Source organism: Branchiostoma belcheri, unplaced genomic scaffold (genome assembly GCF_001625305.1).
Source record: "Branchiostoma belcheri isolate BF01 breed outbred unplaced genomic scaffold, Haploidv18h27 scaffold66, whole genome shotgun sequence".
NCBI lineage: Eukaryota > Metazoa > Chordata > Leptocardii > Amphioxiformes > Branchiostomatidae > Branchiostoma > Branchiostoma belcheri.
This window is the reverse complement of record NW_017804309.1, coordinates 1,402,777-1,427,603: the sequence shown is the minus strand read 5'-3', so window position 1 is coordinate 1,427,603 and position 24,827 is coordinate 1,402,777. Positions and strand designations below refer to the sequence as shown.

General features: G+C 45.9%; 1 protein-coding gene across 1 annotated transcript in view; it reads left to right on the top strand.

The window, feature by feature from the left end:
- The first annotated feature begins 260 nt into the window (after window positions 1-260).
- The window catches only part of LOC109483765, a 28,622-nt gene continuing 4,055 nt past the window's right edge, over window positions 261-24,827 (top strand). Inside the window, exons 1-6 of the mRNA XM_019786851.1 lie at window positions 261-616; window positions 11,068-11,660; window positions 13,188-13,388; window positions 14,904-15,041; window positions 19,066-19,156; window positions 24,500-24,688. Of these exons, the coding sequence (XP_019642410.1) occupies window positions 529-616; window positions 11,068-11,660; window positions 13,188-13,388; window positions 14,904-15,041; window positions 19,066-19,156; window positions 24,500-24,688 (1,300 nt within the window). The 5' untranslated portion in view covers window positions 261-528. The remainder of the gene's footprint in view (window positions 617-11,067; window positions 11,661-13,187; window positions 13,389-14,903; window positions 15,042-19,065; window positions 19,157-24,499; window positions 24,689-24,827) is intronic.

Below are 24,827 nucleotides of genomic sequence, written 5' to 3'. Positions count from 1 at the left end.
TGGAGTAACTGCCAACCCCCTTAATGTCCGACGTCTTGCAAAAGGTGTGACGTTATAAATAGAACAACATTAACGTTCGATCGGGTTAGTAAATTCTACCATCCATTCGGCTGTCGGAGGCGGCAGTCAGATCGCAGACCTCATGCATAGTAATGAAGTGCGCGCGGGGAACGCAGGCAAGCGTTAAATTGACTTTCTCCATTCCGCTGATCGCGCCGGATCTTTGCGGAGAAAAACGGCATCATAAGCTCGGCAGCCTATTGCGTAGTAGGACTGACGGATGGCGTAACGCGTGTTCGGGCCTGCGTCCTGCCAGCCGACCCCTCCCCACAGACAGACAGCATCGCCGCCTCCCCTCTATCACATTCCGGGACACACGCCAGGCTGGAGTGACAGCTTCCCACTGTTTTCGGGAAAAAAAGCGAAGGGACGTACTTTTCTGCGTGAAGGTGGTGGAGATTGGTTCAGAGTCAAGGTGAGAGGGCATGATCACGTGACTGAATACGTTAACGTGTGGAGGAAGCAAAGATGGAGCAAGGCGGGAAGATGCAGCGGAGGAAGGGAGGTGCGCCATCCGCCGCCCGGGCCGGCGCGCTGCTGCTGCTGGCTCTGCTCGGTAAGTCTGCCCGGGTCTCGTGTTGGGACCCGCCGGTGATGTTATGTGGGATTGTTGGCCGATAGAAGAAATGTCTTCTGTTCACAATTTTTCCCATAGGGACTGACGTATACAAACCGCAGTCTGTACTCTACATTGTAGCATCTTGCGGTACGGCCACATAAGGATTGGCCTTGTTCTTTCCTGTTCACAGCCACTACATGAGAGTTTCTTTGTTATGTCGGTACTACTGCTAGCTGTGTGTTCCTCATGGGATATTTGTTTTCATTACTTACATGCGACGTGCAGAACGTAGAGGAGTAATAGGCTCGAAAACACGGGCGATAAATCTACCCTAATCACGCACAAAATGGTACTGTGCAGATCAGTCTATGTTAAAACCAAACTGATATCCTCTTCCCGGCAGAAAGAGGCCATTCATCCCACAGGGCGCGTAATGGCCAACTGAAACATGGTGCGGCTTCTACTGAGAGTCCTGTGTGGACGGGGAGCGTGTGCAGCTAATTTCATATGAAGGGGTAACCGTATTAAGGCAGCCGAACATTTGTGGGGGGCCTCAGAGAATGACGGAATTACCCTTTGTGATTCCATTACAATTATTTCCCCATTACCATCATTGGCCTCGGTGTGGGCAGCATTCTAATTACGCGGCCCGGAGGCCGGTCTGGACTGGCGGCCCGCGGCAGATGGGAAGTCAGTTCGGAAAGCTGCAGCGCCGTGCCGAGTTAAAATGAATTCGTTTGAACCAGTCTTGTAAATATAAGTACTTTCCCATAAATCCCATGGCCCTGCTAACGTCCCACCAGAGAAATCCCTGCCTTAGTCTAAGGTAAATAATATCTTAGCTTCGATTGCTCCCGCTGGCGCTATGTTCACCTGAACGTCACCCAACTGGGCCATTATTTACCTTCCCGGCTCCCCTGCACATGTACGTTTCTGGATGTTACTTACAGTTAAGTCGGATCGATACGTATCGGATAAATTAATTGAGGTGCGAGGAGTGAATTCCAGCCGGAGTCTGGCGTCCCCCTGAGGGAGGCACCACACCACCAGATAGCTTACCATGTTTGACGCCGCGGCCGCGCCATAGGGAGCGCGCATTGATTTTTTATCAGCCCCGAGGGGGCCGGAAAACATCATGCAAATTAAATCAGCGATCATGTTTTCGGTGAAGCCGCTCGTACAATATACTGACAAGGTTGCGGAGGACGGTCGCACGGGGACTATCCGAGCAGCGGGCTGCTAAACAGAATCGTGGTTAAAACCTTTCTACGGGAGGCCACGGGAGAGGCGCAAACCTTTCTATCTATCACAGCTGCTCCGTTCAATGTGAAGCATCTCCGTTCAATGTGAAGCATCTCCGTTCAATGTGAAGCATCTCCGTTCAATGTGTAGCATCCCCGTTCAATGTGAAATTAGTCACACAAACCCTCTTGCCTCAAACATATCAGGGCGATTACTGGTGCCTTGTCATCCTGAAACAAACACCCTCAAGATTCCACGTGTGACAAAGCTTAAACTTACATCCCACCGTGAAATTAGGGGATGTCAAGAAACGACGAAGAGACCTTCTCGGTGCTGTCTACCATGTAACCAATGTAAATTTGGTGGAGTAAGGCTACCTTATAGCAGGGAGAAGGTTAACGGAGAGGACTGTCCCTCTAAGTAGGTCAGGGGTTGTTCGCTTAACAGTCTAAAGAGGACTTATTAATTCCCATAGACGCCAGCCTTGGTGCTGAAGTTTATGCTGCTGTTAATCGGTAATGGATGACGATGGATGTTTTCCTCTATCTCCGTGGTTGGCTGGCGGTTTCTTGCTGGACGACTCCTGTGACGTTGTAAAGATAATCCGTGTCTTGCAAATAGCTTAGTTTGCTATTTTCTTCACTAGACTACGTGTTCTAACTCAAAGAAGTGCGTAAGGAACATGAAATCCCATAATTCTGTGCAGTGCATGGACTGCATCTTCTGAATAAAACCAGCCTATAAACGTTTCCAGCAATTGTCATTAAACTCCAGAGGCTTAGCCCTGGGAGAGAAATGAAATCCCCTCACGGCAATGTTGCCCACCTTCACTAGCAGTAACTATAAAGTACCAATAGACCCTTACAACCCGGGACTGACTCCCCGGGCTTATTGCCTGTTCGGTGGCGCGAAGTTCCACAGCATGATGGACATAAAGTGGCGGCCTCCGCCCTCCCGACCTGTGTGGAGGTGTTTCTTATGAAGGTCTGTCACGTACCGGTGAACACGTTTGCGCTATGGTAGAAACACATTCGGTTTGGATACGGCTTCATCTGCAACCGAGATTGTTGGAAGTGAACTCCAGGATTTGTGGCGTCGTGTGACGTAATGGTTAGAGAGGTCGTCCTGGAACCAAGAGGTTTTGGGATAGAACCGATGACATTCTTGGGGAAGCCACTTTTCACGAACTTTCTCGCCTCACTCTGGTGGCAATGAGTACCTAGCTATAGTTTCGGTTAGGGACATCTCTCGGATAGGACGCTAAATGTAGGTCCATTGTTTGAGAAGAGCCATGTCTCGGTCACTTATCTCAGTGAGTCGAGTTTGCCTCGAGCATTGATGTTACTGACTTAGCGAGAAGAGATTCTGGATCCCCACTAAAGCATGAGTCCCACCACCATGTCTGTATCATGTCTCAGGCAACAGGACGGGTTTGACAAATGATTTTGTTAAAGACATCGATCTCCTTTTTTTCTTGTATCACAACGATGCTGGGATACAGGAGAGGCCCTAACATCGATAAAGACTGTCTAATTACTGTGTTTCGTCCTGGCCGATGAAAGCATCTCATTCTCCCAGGACACCCCTGTCTGCCTACTGCATCACGTGTGTGTGTGTGTGGGGGGGGGGTACCTCGCAAATGCATCCTTGAGAGGTTATCATTTGTACTTGTTTTGGGATTCTTGAAATTTGTCTCTTGCAGTTGTGCAATAGTGTAACGTGTCTTTCCTCGTGTGACCATGTTAAAAAAAGCAGCTTCTCCTATACTGTATTTCTCTTGAATACCCTTGCTAGCTGATTTCCTCTACATCGACAGCTGTACTCCAGTTCCAAAGCGCTCTCCGAGCCTCCTCCTCAGGGCTGTACCGGAATACATCACAGAGCTGGTGTTTACCTGCTGTACGACTGGCAGTGATTAAGGGTGAACATTAGTATGCTGTCAACGGGAAAATAACGGAGCTGTTGAGTGTAGATTCTGTATGAAGGATTACCGTTCTTTGTATTCCCTGGGACATAAGTATTACTACATCTTACTGTGACATCCATACAACCTTGCTGTATCCAGACAAGCTTCGGGGGTGTAGAAGGGGTGGGATAAAAACTGTAAAACAGATTCACATAGAAACATCAGCAACCCCATTACAGCCTGCTCTAGTCCATAGGGACTAATTGATAGGCTCTTAATAGCATCCTTAATGAGCATGATTAGTCATCTTTCATTCCCTGCATACTTTATTGAGAGCCGGCAGATGTGGCTCTTCATAAAGAATGAAGAAGACTGATGAGACTGAAGACTTAACTGGCTGGTTTTCCCGGGCTCCATCTTTCACCTGCAGAAAATGCAATGCAGTAAATGATGTGCCGATTTTTCCTACTACCAGTACTTGAATTTTGTCATTTTTCATTCCGAGGCGCGCTTTCCTTCCAACCACCCATATACAGAGAAAAATGGTGGTACTTCAGGGTGTGGATGTTCCATGACCGATGACATATTTCGTGGCACACCATGATCGACTGCCTGCATGACGGGCCGCCCAATACCTCCCCAATATCCATTCCATTCCAGTCAAAGTAAATTCCAATATCTACCTCACAGCGTGGTACATATAGACCGCAGCTTCGGTCACATCATAAAGTCCCGGCTGTGCATTTAGGAAACTTGGCGGCAATTCCTGTGAAGGATTGTTATTGAGCGATGGTCGCTTTGAGGTGAGGTTCAGTGTGCGGCGGCTGACGTCCACGGTCGTGTGTGATGCAGCAGAGGTGTGCCGGAGGACGCCTGATGAAGGCCGGGCCGCGGAGATGGGATCTGTGGGATCCCTGTGTAACGGCAAGGTCAGGGACAGAGGTCAGCTCCGCGTGGTTCAATCATGCTGGAGAGAGATGGCATCTTTGTCTACTGCACGGACAGGCCCCTCGCCTATGTAGCGGGGTTTATCTTTTCCTCAGGCACGGGTATAACATAGGAGATCGGTGCTAGCTTGTTATCAGTCTAATCGTAGCTATCTAGTAACGTAGCAGTATGACCATATTCATTTCCAAGTAATTTACCTGAGCAAAACCCAAGCAAGCCTAGCCTTCATACAGTTTTTCAACAAGATATCTTCAGATTTTTAGGCCTACTCTCTCTGTTCATTTCTCATCTCAAAATCTCAAACTCACCGTGGCGCGATTTAAGTTGTGTTCTTATCTGGGCAGAACAGCCACAGGCGCCGCGAAGACTCTTTCCTCTCCAGAAATTACCGTATCTAAACGAAATGTGCTCCTTTAATAAACCCGTGTATTTGAATCAATATAGATGCCAGCTGCATACAGTTGGAAGATACCAGCACATTATTAAATGAATACAGGTGTGACATTCAGAAGCAACGGAACAGTGAGATGGGCCATATAAATTCATACATACTCTCACACTCCATTCAGTGTGCCATTCAACGTACTAGCAAGGCTTGCCTGTCAGTGAACAAGGGATTCTCAGAATCCATTTTTTGTTATTTTTGTTAGAATTAAAAACACCGACGAGATTTACCTTTTTATTAGTTATAATAGATATTATAATATCATAATATTTCAGCTCTTTTATACTATGCCAATTTTTCATTTACCCTAACCAAAGTGCTGCTCAAATGGTAAATTGTTCGTAACCGGAAACGACGATAAAACTAAAATATTAGAATATGACTATGTTTCCCTCGAAGTGAAATATGATTATCACAATAAAGCTACAGAGATGCACTTCTATCATGCTTGCCAAAGTATCAGCTTCTGCAGCCGAAATGAGGAAATAGATAGGATTGATTTAATCTCTTACCAGCTGCCTTCTCTTCAAACAGGCAAACTATCCGTCATCCACCATAATCCTGCTGTACAAAATACATTCGTTATTCTGCGTGACTTCGCTGTTCTCGATCTTTCATGTGATGGGGGGGGGGGGTAACTCTCTGCTGGAACGCGGTGTTGTATATAACTACTGCTAACTGTCCATGAGGTAAACCAGTGTACACCACACCGTGACGGATCACGTCACAACCAAAAGCCGGTGACTCTAGGGAGCTTTCTGGAAGTGCCATCTGTGCCTCACTGGTGTAGTTCTCAACATCTGGCCCTTTTTGGTCAATTTGTGCTCATAGCCATTTATAACCGTCTCGACATATCTGGGGTGCAACACAGAAATCCGGAAAGTAGTTTACCTTTGTTCGGACGCCTACGTGGTCCAAGTTTGTCCTACTTAGTTTAAAAACTCCTTCCCGAACGTTTCGGTGTATACGTAAGGGGGCGATGTCCAGCGATGCCCATCTCCTTTGGGCCACTACAGTAGAGGTTTAGTCCACTGGTAATGGAGTGCGTTCAACTCCCACACTCTTTCTCATAACTGTTGAGTGATTAGCAGACTTCACTGACTGCTTAATATTCCATAAGCGCACTCTTAGTTATCTTCGTTTATCTCTGACTAAAAAAAGCCAAAGCTGCTGGTACATGTATCTATAGTAGCTGTGATTGCGCCACCAAGTATTGGCGCACTCGGCTCGGTTTATTTGTACTCGTCAGGGTTTCCATCTTATCTGACTCTCCCGGACAGATCTGCGCCAGCAAACGGCGAGAGCGAGGCGTGGCGGAAAACCACCGGTATCGATCCCGTGCGTCATCAGGCGGGAGGTCGGATCTGACTTTGGAATAGAGACCAGGGAATAACATTCGTCTGTTTGTCCAAATAAGGAAACATAACCGCCCTTGGTTCTGAACACGCGGCTGTTGTTGTTACCCTCCCGGGATGTTATATTTGTGGTGTGTCTAACATGACAATCTGGCCGAAACAGTGTTTCTATTACTGTCGGGATGCCGTGTTTATCGTCATCTGGTCCTCGTGTCTCCTATCTGAATCATGTATGTTGAAGATAACGGTGTTCCTGTGCTGAAACATATTTTTGTGTGACTGCCGACATCCACCCTGCCCTGTACACAGTCATGCATTGATAAAGCGGCCTAATGGAAGTAGTTTTATCTAGAAATTATTAGTGTCAGAATGAGCAATTTTTCTTGTGCATTTAAGTCACGATTGCGTGAAAAACACAACATTTCTGTGTTCAATCGACAGGCAATACTATATATATTTATATTCATTACATGTGCACATCAGGGGGAATGCAAATGAACCACAGTATGTGCCATCACATGTATGTACACAGGGCTCCTGATGAGAAAAATATAGCTATAGATATCACATAAGTCGTCAAGAACTTGTACTTCAGTGAAATAGAAAAGGCGTAGAAGTGGTCATGAGCGAGTTCTCAGTGGTACGAATACAGGTTCACCTTTACCCGTGTGTAATAAAAAAACAAGCTTTACAAATGTATAAGTATAGACTTCTTGAGCCGACGGGCAATTTGTGGAAAGTGAAGAAGTCCCCCTTAAAGCCCCTACGTTTCCCGCTTGAAACATTCAGTGGTCTCGCTGCAATGTTGCCTGTGAGCCGACCGGAGATATGCGGCAGGCAATACGCGGCTAAGCCCGATCGGCTTCTCTCAAAAAGCTCATCGATTTTCGATCCTGAGTAACGAAATCCGCCCCACTTTTATATGCATTAACTACCGTTCCAGGATTAGGATTCTTTGTCGTTTAGATGACTGTTGAAGGTCAGTTAAGTAGATGTAGAGGAATAGTTTATTCATCAATAGACTTGCAGTCCGAAGCCGAATCTCGCCTATTATTTAACACAGTACGCATAAAACATTGGGTCACATGAAGTTACCAATTATTAAATTACGTTATCTAAACGTCAATTAGCTTAGGACTGAATAACTATGCCCTAATATAATTTCTGCTTATGTACAATGTACAGTATCGTTTATTAAAGGTATGTTTACACTTTAAGATCTTTCATTTAGTTGAAATCACTATCGGCAATCTTTCTTTTACATTTCCATTAAAAGGTCCCGCTGCGTTCTTCAGGACGAGTTAAAAATAATCTTTTTCCAAAAACAGTACACATCCAACCCTCTCAGCATTCCCTTAATGATCCTATCCTTCTGCAGTACCATAAGGACGTGTGGAGCACAGAGAAATGCGTCACAAACATCATCCTCCAACCGGAACGGAGTGACGAAAGCCGCTCCTTTATCGTCTTTCTAGTCTACTGCACCTTCGTATGAGCAGCGTATCATGTAAATCATGCAGAATCTAAGTATAACACCTCTGCAGTACTCGTTCTAATTGAAGTGGTCACGCAAATGTGGTCGAAAATAGCTGCAAGAGGCCATTCAAGTGCAACTCTCTCTTGCTCACTTAATGTAGTCCCTTTTCCACGAGTAGTATAGATTGATGGAAGGCCACAGTGTAACGGCAGTCAACTGATCTTTGGATTTTCTACATCGAAGTAACGTCGAGACGACTGAAAAATAAAGAACAGCCCTATTATGTAGCTGCATTCATTGCTGGCTGTGAGCGGGTATTTGAGAGTAGATGAATGACGAATGAGACAGGTCATCCTGGGCTATTTTAGCGGCGGGAATATTTCATCCTCACCAGAATAGCCGTTTAAAAGTGCGAGGAAATTGCAGCCTTTCACTCTTTAATCCTTCTGACCGTCTGACTGAAAAATAAATTTGTCACGTCTATAGATTAGTGCCGACTAAAACGTGGCCTACGTGTACGGCATGTGGGATATCTTGACGCCGATCGAAGTGCGGTCCATCTTGTTGGGCATTCTTGTTGACGACGATGCTTCTGGAGTATCTATTTGCCATTTAGTTTGACGATAACAGATGGTTCAAGTAAAGAGAGCAGGGTCCATTTCCCTGTAAAAAAACGTGTTTAGCATTTCTGTAATGGCGATCAGGACGTCAGCCTTGCCCAAATAAGGAAACAAAGAGAGGACCGTCCTCGGTACTGAGATCTTGGTTGTTATTACGGCTCACTCAGGGAATGTTAAAGGTTCTTCAGTAGGACAAGCCAATGTTCCTATTACCGCCAGGATGCCGTGCTATCTCTATCTGGTTATCCCGTGTCTTATCTCTGCTGTGCAGCCGGTCCAGGCGCTGGCTGTGCCCCGCGGCGCGCGGCCTCATCCGGCGGGCCCGTGTTTCCGTCCCTCCACGCCGCGCTGATTACAGTTATCCTGCCCCGCATAACAAACATGGGCGTGTTGACCTCGTCTCTACAGCAGAGGTGTCAAACAATATTAAAGATGCTCTTATCAGAACTGAAGTATTGTATTCACGTCCTATAATCAGGGACGTTGTGAAACTGATCTTATGTCTGAGAGAAAACAGGGGAAAATGCTCATTGATTACGTTGGCGAGTGGGGCGAAAATTTTCGCCGAAAAAATACAACGTATTTAAACGTATGTTTTTAAGTGCTAAAACACAGGCGTTGTGTAATTTTTCGGTCTACTTATATCATAGCATGACATATGGGTTTTTCCACTTTTGGAAGTACTAAACGCTATTGGTCATCCTACTACGTACGTCATCCAACACTTGAGCACCATGTTGGAAGGGAAGTGGGGACCAAGTTGGGAGAAAAACATCCACAACCTTCTGTCCAATAGTCTACTATTACCGGTCTTTGTGAAGAACGATACAGTTCCAAAGAAACAGATGTTGTGTACCTATATCCGCCCCTACATATTGTTTTTTTTTTCATACAAAGCAGTAGTTAATAACCAAGTACAATGGCAGGACCTCAGGGCTGGTTCTGGCTCGCCATGGGCGTTTCCCGCACTGCGTGCTACAGCCGCGCGCATGTGTTGTGCCATCAATTACACGCATGTTTTAGTATGCTTGAAGGTTGTTTATCGTCTGCATGTCGGAAATTACGACGTCTAGTTCAATAAAGTTGAACACTGATTAACAAACAAATGGATCTGTGTCGAGTGTGACTGACGCGAAACGCCATGTCCAGCTAAAACACTGTCCGTCCTGATGATCCGTCCAGTCTAGAAATCACTACACTGCGTTACTGTTTCACTTCTGGCACGGCGCTCCAGGGACGGAACAGGCACCGCTATTCGCAGCGAAATATGATTATATTTACCGCTTTGACGCGTGTTTTAAGAGCCGAAAATGGGGTACAATTGACTAAGAAAGAGAGTTATGGCGGCATTTGCGGTGAGCTGTATTGAATTATTGATATTTGACAGGGGGCGAGTGGCAGCGGTCGGTAATTGAATTTCTCATGAATTATCCGCCAATTCACGTTTGGCTCGCGGGGAAATGTGACCGTCAGACGGAGACGAGTGAGTTATGGAGCGGCCGTCTGGCAACAAAAGCTAGCGCTGAATTTTAGACATTGAAATCTCTCTATTCATGAAAATATCTATGGGAAGAAATGAACCACTTTATCCAGGATCCTTTATGGGGGATCAGTTTGGTGACGTAACAGCAATTTCACTTCCACATTCGTTATGTCTGAGGTTCAAAATCCCAAGAAGGTGGATTTCTGACCTCCTTAGCAAGCACCGATGTCGACGTTCTGTCATTCTTGTTTTGTATGAGCGGATTGCTTTCTGTTTTATGATTGCTACCGAGTTCTGATCCTGACGGCTAAAATACGTTGCAATTGGCCGAAACTCGGCAGAACCAAGGAAAGCAGTTTTGGAGACAAGCGGATGTCAGTCAATTAGAAAAATAACTTCTAGCTGATAAGGGATATATGCGAATAGATACCGTTATGTGCTGTGCATTTCTGCCGTGTCCAAAACACGATGCAGCAGCCGGTAACTACGTAAGTCATGACGTCAGTACAGTAATTTGCAGTCGATAAGCTACATTAGAGGCGAACCCTGCGTAGGTCATGTCCTCTTCGTCACGGGTTCCTCTCCTGTCTCCTCGTCTGCACTCCCTGTGTGCTACAACAGTAGACATTGAGGAATAGCTGATACCGTGAAGTAATTACTTTTTCATCAGCTCCAACGGTTCCCTGCGTGGACCCAGACTGTTGAACAGATTACCTTCCTGTTTGTATTATTGTTTTGTAACAATCACCCCATAATTCACGTTGGAGCGTACGACATGCTTTGACTCTTGTAAATGGGGATGTGGAATACCAAATATACCTGATGCTACCACGGTGTAACAGGCCTGGTGATACTTGGATACAGTCTTCGCCAAGGGTATAATTTGACTGCTACACCGGTATTACAATGTTTTGATAAAAATACATGGGAATGGCAAATTCATGACAGCCTAATTTTCTGTCACGTCTGCAGGTATCGTGTCTGGAGCCCCGAACCACAGTGAATCCCGCCCGCCGCCCAACCCGCAGAGGCCGTGGCACGGTCAGCACGACCCGTACGCTCAGCACGACACGTCCGTGCACGATCCAACCATCCGTTCGTCCCACCAGAGCCCGCCCATCGGCTACTCCGTGGACGACCCGCCGCCCCCGCCTCCTCCCGCCAGGAACGCGCAGGCTCCCAAGGAGAGGCCGAGGAGCTGGAAGGCGTCGGCGGGACCGCAGAACAACCAGGCGTCCGAGCCGGTGACGACGACGGTGCCGCCGCCGCGCGTCGTGCCCAACCAATTCGGCGGGTCGTCGGACCAGACCGGCGGCGGAGGCCAGACCGGCGGACCAAGACAGACGGGTGGCCAGACCGGCGGCCAGGCGGGACAGAGCAGCGGACAGTCCGGACAGGCTGGAGGGACGCAGCGGCATGTGCCGGTCATCCTGGTGCCCACAGACCCGCCCGCCAGACAGACCGCCTCACAGATCTATGAAGCACAGGAGAAAACATCGTCACAGACCGAGCCTCAAGGCCAAGGGCAGACTCAAGATCAATCTCCTGCTCAACAGAACCCAAAGGTAGGACGACTCATTGTTGCCCAATCAAACTTCATGGGAAATGTGATGGAAAGAATACATTTCAAGCAAGTTCCAAAGCCATTTGTAAAAGCATGGCCCCTGTACATCATGTTGTTTTTATTCTGTCCTGTAGCTGTATAGATATTTTACTTAACATTTACAGAACAGGTTCAAACTTTCAAGCAAGTATTTCAGAAGAATCTAGGACAACATATACAAGGGTGAATACTGTTCTAAAACGAAAAAAAAACATTGCCAATAGCTTCCAACCTTGCACACAAATGCGGAAATGAAAACACAACATTGCAGCAATGACACGCGCTATGAAAGAAACGAAACAACATTTGTCGCACCATCAAACCTCGTAAACTTCATGGTAAAACGGCAAATAACAAAAACAAAGCGCTGGGCTTCCGTCGGAAATCTTATAGAATTTCAAGAAAACATGTTTTCAATTTCCAGCGAATCATGGCAACCCCGAATCCAAAACGTCTCAAATGTCAGTCAACTCAACAAGAAACCGCGGAGAATCGATTCCGTGCTCGGCTGTGCTGAAAAGCCGTATTGCCTTAACGGTGGGAAATGAAATATTCCGCTCATCGCGGGGCGACCCGTCACCGTTATAGATCCATAAATCCAGCTCTGCTGCCGATACCACAGGCACGCTGTGGTGACTGGTGGCACATTTTTACTGTCATCCTGCGAGCTCTCCCTCTTTCTCTTCTTGCTTACCCTCAAACTGTCCAGATTGGGTATCACGGGGAGGCGCGGGGTCTAGGGAAGGGCTGTTTGAAGTTCCGTAGTGGTCCATCCATCTGACGTAACAAGAAATGAAGAAGGCGAGATGCTTTTTCAGACCTATTCATGTAACCCGTAACTTTAAAATGGCCTCTGGTTTTGTTACTTGGTAAAGATAGAATAAAAAGCTCAAATGATATGTATAGATGGAATGGCTGCTACTGAACTTGCTTAGAAACTCCTCTTTACGATCCGGTTGTCAACTGTCCCAGCGTCATTATCCTTTTCCTGGGACTACAGCCGGGGTCACTTTTGAAATCTGATGACAAAATGCGTTATTCAGCACCGAATATCCCGCGGATATTAACCCGATCACTTTCCGACTGTCCGCAATCGACCGGACCTCTCATGAAGAATGGAAGGAATTGTTCTTTTCACATACCACGGCAATATCCGTGCAATATGTGATGATCCTCAATTCGATTTGATATGCCGGCCGCAGGAAATGTACAATTTATGAAAGAATTCTCCTGGTAAGAAAGAACCTTGAGGGTACTAAAACCTAAACCCACCATTTGAATGGCTAAAACCAAACTTTATGTACTGCAATATGATAGCTTGTCAATGTTGGGATAGCGATGTATATATGTCGGTGTTTTAGATTCACAAAAGCCCATTTCAGGGAGTATGAAATTCCCGATTTTTTTGTTTTCACTGTTTCATGGTGAAACCCTATGTTGATGACACTCCATCTTTATTTATAGACCAACAATCTCTCTGCTTCCACAGCCGCCGCAGCCAGCGGTGCCCGTCCCTCGGGCGACCCCCCTCCCCCTGCCGGCGCCGTCCCCGACCCCCACCCTGCCCCCGCGGTCCGGAGGCATCTTTAAGGGAGACTACGTGGTGAAGGACCAGAACGGGTCCATCTGTGTGCGGGGATCCTTCAACGCCAGGCTCAGCATCTGGTACCAGTCCAAGCGCGGAGGAAAGGTAAGACCAACAGACTAGGGTGTGTCCGAGCTCTGGGCTGCATGTACTACACTGCCTTACAGTACACATGCAAGAAGCCTATGCAAGAAGTACACTTGCATATCACACATAGGTAAGTCTGGCAAGGGGTATAGTCTTTCCTGTTACACCTGTACATACACCATGTACTACACTGCTAGAGATGACGTGCTCCCTGGTTCGATCCGGGAAACTTCACCTAACCTTCACGGTTGCAGGACGGCGCAAACGTCGATAATCCCCGCCTGTTATGCCGTATCGTCGATAACTCGTGTGGAGAATTCAATCAATTGTTAATCATGCGGTCCGTGTAACGCCGGGATCTGGCGGAAGATTGGTCGGCAATCATGGAACAGGAAACCGTGAATGCCAGAGTAAGGCTGAGGTACTTGAGGAGTATGTTCACCCTGTTTCTTACAACAATTTTAAAATACACTGTCCTAAATCGCGTTGTGCATCTGTAATCTGTACATCGGTTTTAGCTCTCTTCATACCCAGAAGAAAAAGCATCGTAATGGGAACTGAGGTCTGCAACCGCAGTAAAAATGATAGTTATAGACACTAGGAAAACGAATATCATACAATTATGCAGGAAGGAATGACCTCGAAGAACATTGTCAACTCTCACTGCTCATTGCCGTTACGGTCCCTTCCTTGGAGCGCGAATTAACGAGGTATGTATGATGCACATACGCGGTAAGCCAGGGAATATGCAGAAAGTTTCCAAGTGCAGATATAAATATTTAACCACCCGCTGTGTGAAATAGTTTCCAGGCGGAATACTTAACGTTTCCCAACAAGCTGGCTCTACGGACGGTCGATGTAGATTATTCCACTTTTCAGCTGAAGTGCGAACCCGTAAATCGGCTTTGAGTGCGGTAAATTTGCACCTGTCTGACGAAAAAAGGTTCTGATGGTCTTTAATTCGCAGCTTTGGAAACCCTTAACTCATTGATTAGCGTTGTCAAAGGCGAGGGGAATCGATGCTGGTTTTGCATTCAAAACCACATTTCTCCCGCGCGGAGGTCAATGCACGCCGTACCGTAGCATTAGATCGTTCTACACGTGAGGTAGCAGCCGATATTTCTAATATACTACGGCTGAAATCGATCAGGCTGTAAGTGAAGCTAATGTTAAAAAAAGATACTTTATTTCAATGATCTGAATGCTGAACAGGTTTTAGGGAGCGGCGACTATCAAGCTTCATACCGGCTGTCACATGTACGGCATTGCTGTTTTCCGCCCATATAATTACAGAAAACATAAACTAAAATATATTCAGCAAGGATGAAAATTGGACACACACACACACACACGAGCGCGCGCGCACGCAAACACAAACATTTTGATAGTCTAAGTCATAACGTTATGTTTAAACAAAAACGTGATAACAACAGTAATTTATAATCCGCACGTTTCATGCATTGTACATCTGATCTATTCACTCTAGTTACTCCGTTCGTTCTGTTGTTGATCCGTCTGTTTGCCGTCTCCCAGCGGACGGTTGACCAGGCGGCCCTGGAGCTGCCCCAGAGGCCTGTCATCACGGGGAGGTGCGGCACGGACAAGGAGCCGGCCGTCATGGACCTGCGCTGGAGTAAGGGCCGCTACAGACTCAAGCTCTTCTTCTCCGTGGTGAGTACACGTCTAGTCTGCTACACAACCGTCCTGAAATGTGTCATTTTCTCCGTCCGTTTATTATCAATTGGTAAATTAGAGTCACGACAGGCTCAAGCTCTTTTTTCTCGTGTGATATAGACGTTGACAAAAGTATCTATTGTCCGGTGGCCAATCGTACCTTCCAAAGCAACGCCAAGTCAAGCAACCTGTATGCTTGCCGATGAAGCAAAAAACCCTTTCATAGCCTCATCATATATGACAGTCTATGATCTACCATTGCAAGAGAAACCATTGTAACGTATTGCCTAAAATGTCCAGAGGTATGTATATAAGGCTTCAGAGCAGCAGTTTGAATCTCTCAGCCCATAAACTTTTGATAGCAGTTTTATGCTGGACGGAATAATAAGGTCTTATATCAACCGTATCGCTGTTTTTCCTCCCGTGTGGGTTATTCAGAAGAAGTGTCTTTAGGCAGTTTCCAGTAAATGGTAGGGTGCTGCTTTTATAGCGGTTGTTGGGGAGGATCTCCGCACCATCCATGAAGAGGGAATGGCGCAGTGCACCCGTGTAATGGCATCTGACATGGGGCACAAAACGGCTGGGTAGTCGCGACGGCAGGACCAACCCGGGCGGTTATAACAGTGCTCAAACCGAGAGGATTATTGCCGATACCTGTTACTGTGCTGCTACCTGTCGTATTTTTGAGGCCCAGGTTATTGAAAGCGAGTCATTCCATTGGCCGACAGGAATCATATGTAAAAGTTTCACGTTTTTATCCTTAACAAATGACCTCTATTCTTGGACCGTGAACGGAATATGAGCCAACATAAAAGTATTCGTGCTTAATGCGTCATTACATCATGATTACCAAGAACGTCAAGTGTAAGACTTTTTGGCAGGCGCCTTATCTTGAGGAATCGCTGTTGAAACTTGCCCTCAGCAGCGTTTCTTGATAGTCCTGGCGTGTGGAACGGTTTTAGCGCGGGCAGACACGCGAAGGCTCCTGGCGAACCATCAGGTACCCGTGACACGGCTGGCTCCCATCCGGACAGGGGCACCGGGGCAGGCTTAGGGAAATTAATTTGGTCGGTAGGTAGGGATTCTTGCTTCCAAAAATGCTTAAAACGTTTCAGAGGGCTTTAAAGTAAGATATCAGATCAAAATTTTATGGCCAGCGGTCGACCAAACAAAAATGTTCTAGGATCGGTCGGGTAACCGGAAACTTTTTCCTAGGCCTTAGAAAATTTGCGCGAATGTTTCTTTCATCTTTCCTTGAAAGGCCAACGAGTAATCTGCCGATAGTTTTAGACATCATCTCACGCTCTGAAGTGCAAAGCTCCCGATCCATTTCAAGCCAAGTTTTCGCAAGTACGTCCCTGCATTAAGTGTTTCCCGGAGGCGAAAAAACAGAACTACCAATTCAGCACCAAGGACGGGGACGACTCCAACATGGTTGTCATATGTATATATGTTTTTTAACCATACTTGTTATGTGCAAGCAAACAATAACATTTAACAAAACACGCAGGTCCGGAGGGGACGTCACCATGTCATCCAAACGGAAACAAAATCAAAGTCTAAAATCAATCGTCACCAGCTTAGGATTTATTGATTCACGCAACTTGAAAAGGTCATCAATCAAATAGTGTTCTAACGCCACCGAGGATGTCGATAACGTCTGTAGTGTTGAGCCGTAAGTATGATGTCTAAGACTGATAATAAAAATGTAAGATGTCTAACGCTGATTATAAGTTACAAGGGAAGGATGGCAGACTCTTGGCGGAAACATCACCGGGGACAATCAAGCCAGACACAGCCTCAGGGGATGTCATTAATATTACTGGCCATTTTCGTGCCTCGACTGAACATTCGTTCTCAGAAAGTTTAAAGCGTCAGTTTTTCTAAATCTCGAACAGTGCCCTGAGTTGCCTAGGTCTTGTTATACCAAAATGTGACCGTGTGACTTACATTAACGTCTTTCGTATTTATAAAACTACAGGAAAGCTGAAGTGCAGGTACAATGTTCCTTCATCATTTAATAGCTCCGTCTTATCAGCATGTTATTCATGTATAAATAGAATATTAAAAATCCATAACAGTGTATTAGAATACCTTTTAAAATGCACTTTCCACTACTGGAACATAATCATTATATTCGTTAAGTTGCAGACCTATGTTCACCTGTACCAAGGCGGTGCAGACATGTCATCTGCTGCAGCTATTTAAATCCCCACCGGCGCTCCCTTGCCCTCCTGCGAAATATGTAGGTGTGGGCCACCGTAGTGTTCTATTTCATTATCATGATGTGATGTCTCCATACTGTTGACCCTGTCCCTTCGGAATGTCTTTGTCATGTCTGATGCTGTGGAATTAATGTCAATGGACTGAAATGAATTGTATTTTATAACGATCAAACGATATCAATATCAGTACCCATTGTTCATCATTCCGCCTTGGCAGGCGGCGGAGGAGGGTCGCGCCCTTCTTATACTCGGCAGTTCTAATCAATATGCGCCTCGGCATAAACCTGTCAGACTGTTCCGATGTGCGGGGTAAATAATACTGAAAGATAGCCTAGGTTCACCTGTGTCAAGCTGGACAAATATGTATTGCTTGTTACACTCGGTATTGGATATTTTATGATATCTAAAGCTATTACTATCTGTATACTAGCCCTTCGTATAAAATACTATCAGCCTTTGTTTTTGCAGTTGACGATATATATCTGCCTGAATACTCTAACCCGAACTCCAATCAGCCCCTAACTGTGAGAGGTTGTGTACCACCGCCTAGAATACAAAGTGGCCGGCAAATATTCTGTACATCCAAGCAAAGCGTGGAAGGCTTAAGTGCAGAAGTAAAGACACCAAACAGAATTGAAAATGCCATTGAAGTAACGCAGTCGTATCTGCGCAGTCACTATAACATCGATTATTTCTGCTTCAACGTGTGCTAAGAAGAATCCCTGCGCGCGCAGTCTGTATCTAACGTTATGAGGGGCATAAAGAGGCGCTTTTGAAAGTACCTCTTCCCTAATAATCACTTCTAAGAAAGGAGCTCAAGGGATTCGGTTAACGGAAAGCGTGGATAGTAAGCTTGTTACTGCATGGAAACGTCAGTCGGCTATTACTTGTTATAAATGAAAAGCGTTGCACCGCTTTTGAATTTACAATAAGATCCTAGATTCGAACGAATCCGCTAAGAAGTGGTATTGTCGATATAAAAGATATGACTGAAACAATAACTTAATGTTGTTTAAATTGGCTTTGACATGGACTTTACTCCACCGAGCATTCAACGAAAATTCAGCCGGAAATCGACAGGAGTGGACTGACATAGACCGCCACTGGAAATTATTTGTCAAAGAACATTTAAATAACCAGATTTCGAGACTGTTTAAACCAAGAAGCTTTGTCGACAGGATTCTAATGACTTCCGGCGTGGATACGCAGGCGTGGTGATGCACTAAGCTGCCGTTCTGCTCTTAATGTATGTGAATAACCATGTCTTGTGCGTCCTGAGTGGAGCTTCACTCTGCTGAAGACTTCAGAATGGGGGTGTCCATACAATAACGCCAAACTAAGAGATTAGAGAAACACACTTTTACTGTTTAAGTGATATAGTCTGCGGTGTTGTATCCAGCAGCACGTATTGTCTATTGACGGTAGATGGCGTGTAGCTTACTCACTACCGGTTGGAAGCAATCCTGACTCGGATGTGGACAAAACCTGAACCGGATGTGAACGATGCGCGACCCGGAAGAGAACAAAACTAGCAATCTACCCCATTCAAACATTTAAACCAATGTCCTACACATACATCTCGTATCAAAATCTACAATCCAAATGTACACATGTGATCCAAATGCACATGTGCTGATAAACGTCATTATCAAGATATTATGTGCCTATCAGGTTAATTTATTGTATAAAAGGCCTGGTGAAGAAAGGAAAATTTTTGCGAGCTGTTGCGATTGTGATAATTGTGTTATTCTTCATGTCCTCCCTGTGGCCTTAGTTCTTCCATCTTTTCTCTCCAGAGCACAAACGGCAGCAAGACGTCGTGGCTGGTCTCAGGCGTGCACTTCAAGTACGACACCAACGACGCCAGCTTCGTCAAGCCTCTGTCCAGTAAGTACGATTAGCGCACTGGGAACGAGTGAATGTGATCAGTCCACGGGGAACGAGTGAGCAAAATCTAATACGCTGAGAACGAGTGAGTGCAATGAGTCCTTTGGGAACGAGTGGGTTTGATCAGACCAATGGGAACATTAGTTGGGCGTGGTTAGTCAACTGGGAACGATAAATGGAAAACTCATGATCCCGTCTCCAATCTCTTGGACCAACAACATCAAAGAAAATGGTCCTAGTTTGCCGGATAATGATGGTGGTAATGAAGAAGTGGGCAATCAGCTCAAGCCAGATTGCATTGTGGTTTGCCGGGTGGAACGACGGATGAAACGTTGTGTGTATTTAGAGCCTGGATTTGAAATACATAGGATCACCCAAAACTTTGGAACCACATGGCTTAACGTTCCCCCCGCTGTCTAACCCCATATAACAAATACAAATTTGGTATAATCCAGCTACCTTAAGGTTGAAGGTTAAACGGGCATGGTGATACAACGGATATGCAGTGGATTAACCATCGTATTCAGCCAATATTTAACTATAACGTTAAGAAATAGCATAAACCTATTAAAAGGGGGGGGGGTTAGTCCAGAGATATCTCTCCCTAACATGTCCCTGCCCTGTCACCTTTGTCCACGTCTTTTATCTACAAATCCCTGCCTTCCTCTTTCAGAAATCCCCTGAAATTTCCCACTTAACTTTGTTAATAGAATAACCCCGATGTGACGCGATAGGCCGTGCATGGCTGCCTCTCAAATTGCTTTCCTGCGTCACTTGGGGGGTCACAAGATTCAAACGCGTAAATGGAAAAGTTTGGGATGGATCGTCGGCAGGCCAGAAGTTTGGTTAGTGCGCCTCGCAAGCGTGGCGAAAATGGTAGTAATTGAGTCATCAATCAGCATGCCTTTATTGAAATGGAACTGAACAATGCGAAGCAATGGCTTTGAAACTGAACTAGCAAGCAAGACGACGAAATGATTGATTTGTCTTCTCTGCAGCTGAATCTCAGTCAGTGTCGACTGGGGCAGTTGAATGCAACTCGCGATCGTGTTCTTTCAATAACGTTACTTAGGTACAAGCAATGCATTATTCGTTCATATTCGTTAAGTTATTTAATTGAGATAGACAAGGTTAGACAGAGGTCTCTTACATAACTTGGATATCTATACCTTGCCATTTTTGGCATAATCATACATAGCTATAACAAATTTTAGTTGATTCACTGTGTACAAAAGAGTCAGGGGCTGTCTGAAACTGTCTGAAACTGTAACTTAAAATTGATGACTATCCAGCCCATTTTATCATTATCGTAGTCATAATAATTATCGATTATAACTTCCCGTGCCCCATACCCAGATTACCTTGTTTAACTCTGTGGTATTTAATCTCTTCCTCGATTTTTCTGTATTGGAGATTTATCTTATATGGCTTGTACTGTACACCCTATCCCGCTGTGCCGTTGATATGATGGTGTCGTTGAGTACGGCACCACTCTGTATGATTATCCCTGAAATGTTTGGCAATATGTACCTGAACTCATATCGTATCCTCCGCTGCACTGGATCTCTTTAACATTGCGATCCACTAGTGCTTCCTTACGTAATTCTAGTGTTAATGACAATATATGGCATAAAACCGGCGGTAAGTTTAGCAATCCGTCCAGATGCTGTACTGAGTCGTCCTGCTAGATTCGGGTATTTGTCACGAGACTAGACGTGAGGTGCAAGTAAAGTAACGGGAAGAGGTTTTATCAGTTAGCACGCATATTTATCTCCTTCGTCTCTGTTGTTCAAATAGCTAGGATTGACTGTAGGGGTCTTCTACAGCCGACCCGTTGAAATATAATGTAGACGTCGTTCTGGCGATACTTCAGTTGTGGCAAGTAGGAATTCTACTTCTTTACTCTATGTTATTTCATTCTATTCTATTCACATACGTTCAGTAGTTAGGATCGGGAAAGAATCATCCTGTATTTACTCACGTTTCAGCATCACGGACAGTTCCGCCGTTATTGTACGGAGCTTTCATGGGCCCGAATGTTGGTGCGGATGTCTGTACTTGCTTCACAAAAGAGCAGCACAGAAATATGAATATTAATGTCCAAGCAGAGGTGGAAGACAGTAACGTTTTCTGAGTGCCGAGCTTTCCTAACAGAATTCTCCATCCCAACAGAAGCGCGTCAATCAGAAAACAATACAACAGTACAACCAAAAATCTGCTTGGAGATCAAAGAAGATGTGGATACGGGTGACAAAAGGGCACTGATTCTAGATGATCTTCGGATGTGAGAACCCCGAGACCCCGCCGTGTGCTGAGAGGGTTTGTAACGTTTGACGTTACCTAGCGGTTGAGTTATAGAGCTGCTCAACCTCGGCAGGGTTTCCAAGGACACCGTGTCCTTCAGCAGCCGTGTCAAGGAAACAACACCGGTAAATCACCTGGAGACGTCTCAGTACAAAGAGATCTCATTATCATTTTATTTTCTTACGCTCCATCAAGGCTGCTCTGGAGCAGATCGGATGTTGATTACAAAGAAATGCCATAATCCCATTTGCTTGTGATGTTTTATGGCCGCCATCTTGGTTTGGGCAGCATGACGTCATTTTCCGTCCGACCAACAACTTGTCCAAAATTTGAGCCTATAAATCTCCCGGATCGACATGCCTCTAGGTGACCCTATTGCATATATATTTCGTATAAAGCTTCATCCTGGGTTCGAAGCGCACCAGAGCTTATACATAATTCTGGTAAAGCTTGTTTCGGGTAATGTTGTTCTCATCACGAGTTTTGATGGAGCCGTGGCCTCTCCGGGCTCCATCCAGCGGAAACTAATACCGTCCCACCAACAGCACGGATTAGGAACGGTATCGGCGGGAATGGCGCGCTGCAAATTGATGTTAAAACCAGATGGAAACATGAACGTCGTCTGAATAAAGATTTTCCCTTTCCACTAGGGATTGCGACCGCTGAGCAACCAAACATAGTGACAGGTCACTCACGGAATTTCATAGATAAAGAACGAATCTGTTTCACGTTTTGTATGTTGTCTTTAAAATCATACTTAAAGCTTTAAATCGTGCATCATATCCCATTAAGGGTCACAAATCAAATTTTGTTTTGCACTAAGGTCGCTCAGCGACCAGCGTCTAGTGGTTGGTGCCCATTATGGCGTTTCTACTCAAGCCAACTTCGCATTGCCAAGTTCTGAAAACTACTCTCGAAGATTCTATTGAAGTTTGAATGATTGAAGACTTTGAGGAGAACTGGTACTCATGCATCAACATGCCGCAAGTCTAGAGGAACGGAGTTCTGAAGCGTGAGCCGCAAGTGGTGAGAGATGGTCTTGCCTTATCACCCCTTCCATCCATCAGAGTCCTCCGCACCGCGCCCGTGCATCCATCTTCCCTCTGTACCGGGCCGGATCAGCCCGGGCGGCACGGTACTCCTAACCTTCTCCTGACTTTCCTCCTGCACGGATTCAGATCATCTTCGGATCTTTCCTCCCGGAGCGTCTCCTGAGATTTCTCACGCGCAGGTTCTTTTCTTACGAACTTGTTGAGGTACTGACGCACCGTCTCCTCACATGGCTGCCTCCGGAAGGAGATAAACATCAAGATGGATGGAGGGATGGAGGGACGCGGACACCGCCGAAATGTCAGATCTGCCGCCCTCTAATAAACCATCTTGCGCATTTTCCACTAGCTTTGTCTGCCTATTGACTGCCACGATGAGATTGGCCAGGAGCTAGAGTGCCTAGGAATGTTTAGCCTGGTACCGAAACCTGTAATGGCTAATAATGATATAAAGGCCCCAACCCATCATCCCGCTTCTTCGTGATTGCTTAAGGCATGTCATAAGCTGTCTATTGCGGGTGCCATACTGCCATACTGTGGCAGTGACCCCATTCAAAGCGAAGTAATAGGACATCAGTGTTATGTCCCTCGCTAAAATGCGTTATGTGGGGCCGGCTAACTGCCCATTGGTCATGTATGACAATGTAAACGGGAAGAGCGCTGCAGATCGGTGAAACATATAACCGTTATGTCATATCTCATGGCCATCCCATTACCCTGCAGTTATAACGTATAATTCAGGGATTTCAGTCGCGGATGGACATAACCTCTAATGATAGTGGCCGTCGTGAAACGGGGATGAGTTGGCACTGAGTGTTAATGTGGCCTGTAGGGGTTAGTGCAACTGTACATTTGTGGATATGCACCATGGTCGAAAGTAAAGAGCCCTATTATCTGTCGCTGTGGCTTCAGGTGCAACGTATGTCTACGTGCCTTTCCCTAACAATCCGGCAAATCATTATCCCTCAGCCCTAGTACGTTGTTAGCCTGGTGGAGACTAGCAAATTTGTGGTGTGTACGTTATCTGTAGCCACAGACATGGCAGAAAGTTTGCCCATAATGCAACATTAAGGAAACTTAACGAGAACGGTTCAAGAAAATAAATGTCACTTTCAATCTAACACAGGTGAGAATGTATTCAGTTACAGAATAGAGCTCTGTGATGTATACCTTCCTTTTCAAGCAGTCACCTCGTGGAGACGTTGACACATCGTAGCACGACGCATTCAGAACATTCAAACCGCATTCATTTGTGGCGCTACAGGAACGACGATTAACACGTTTGATGACGTGTTTTCGCGCCATTGACGTCACGGCACGACATGGCGCCTGTGAACGGCTCTCCACAGGGCGGGACAGTCGCTAATCTCCCCCCGGCACCTGGCAGCCGGCACTTAGCCACCTTTCTCCACCGGAAATCCTGATGAAGTGCTGATAATAATGCACTCGAGAAATAAGGGTTTTTGAACTTGGAATGAAAGTGAAATATTCGTCCATTTGCAAGAAATATACCTCATAGCTTTGTCCATTGCCTCTACCAGACTCCAGGGTTACTGGAAAACAGTAGATATTGGCCAAATAGACTGAATAATATACCAGAGGAGTTACCCGGCCATAGGACTACATAGCCAGCCACAGGAGAACCCACGGACTACCGACAGACTCCGTGGGTTGCAAAGTATGCTCCTATGACATATCATTCAGTCTATTTGTTTCCAGATTAGAAATTGTGGCAGTTCGGAAATGAGATCATCTCCGGATGCAGACCATCACTTGTGTTCAAAGGTTTAATGGCGGCCGCCATGGGCGGAAAAGGTTGACAGGACGGGCTGCAGATGTATGTACTGACACTGAAAACGTGAGCCGTACTGAAGCCGCATTGCACTGATACTAACTACTTAAAGAATATATACTTCAGCTCGAGCTTGACTTGAGAACGATTGCTATACATTTTTTTTTATCTTACCATCTCCCCACACTGCCCCCACAGCCGGCCCCCACACTGTTATGAGTGCCCCCGGCACCGACATCTTCTCGGCACCGATCAGCCACTCGTACAAGTGCTCCAGCCGGCTGCAGGTGGACATGACAGCGCCGGACGGGGAGGAGGCCACGCTGGTCCTGCAGGACACGCAGATACAGCCCTTCCACCTGGGCAAGAACGGAAACTACGGCACAAGTAAGTATAACGTTACATAGACAAGAACGGAAACTACGGCACAAGTAAGTATAACGTTACATAGACAAGAACGGAAACTACGGCACAAGTAAGTATAACGTTACATAGACAAGAACGGAAACTACGGCACAAGTAAGTA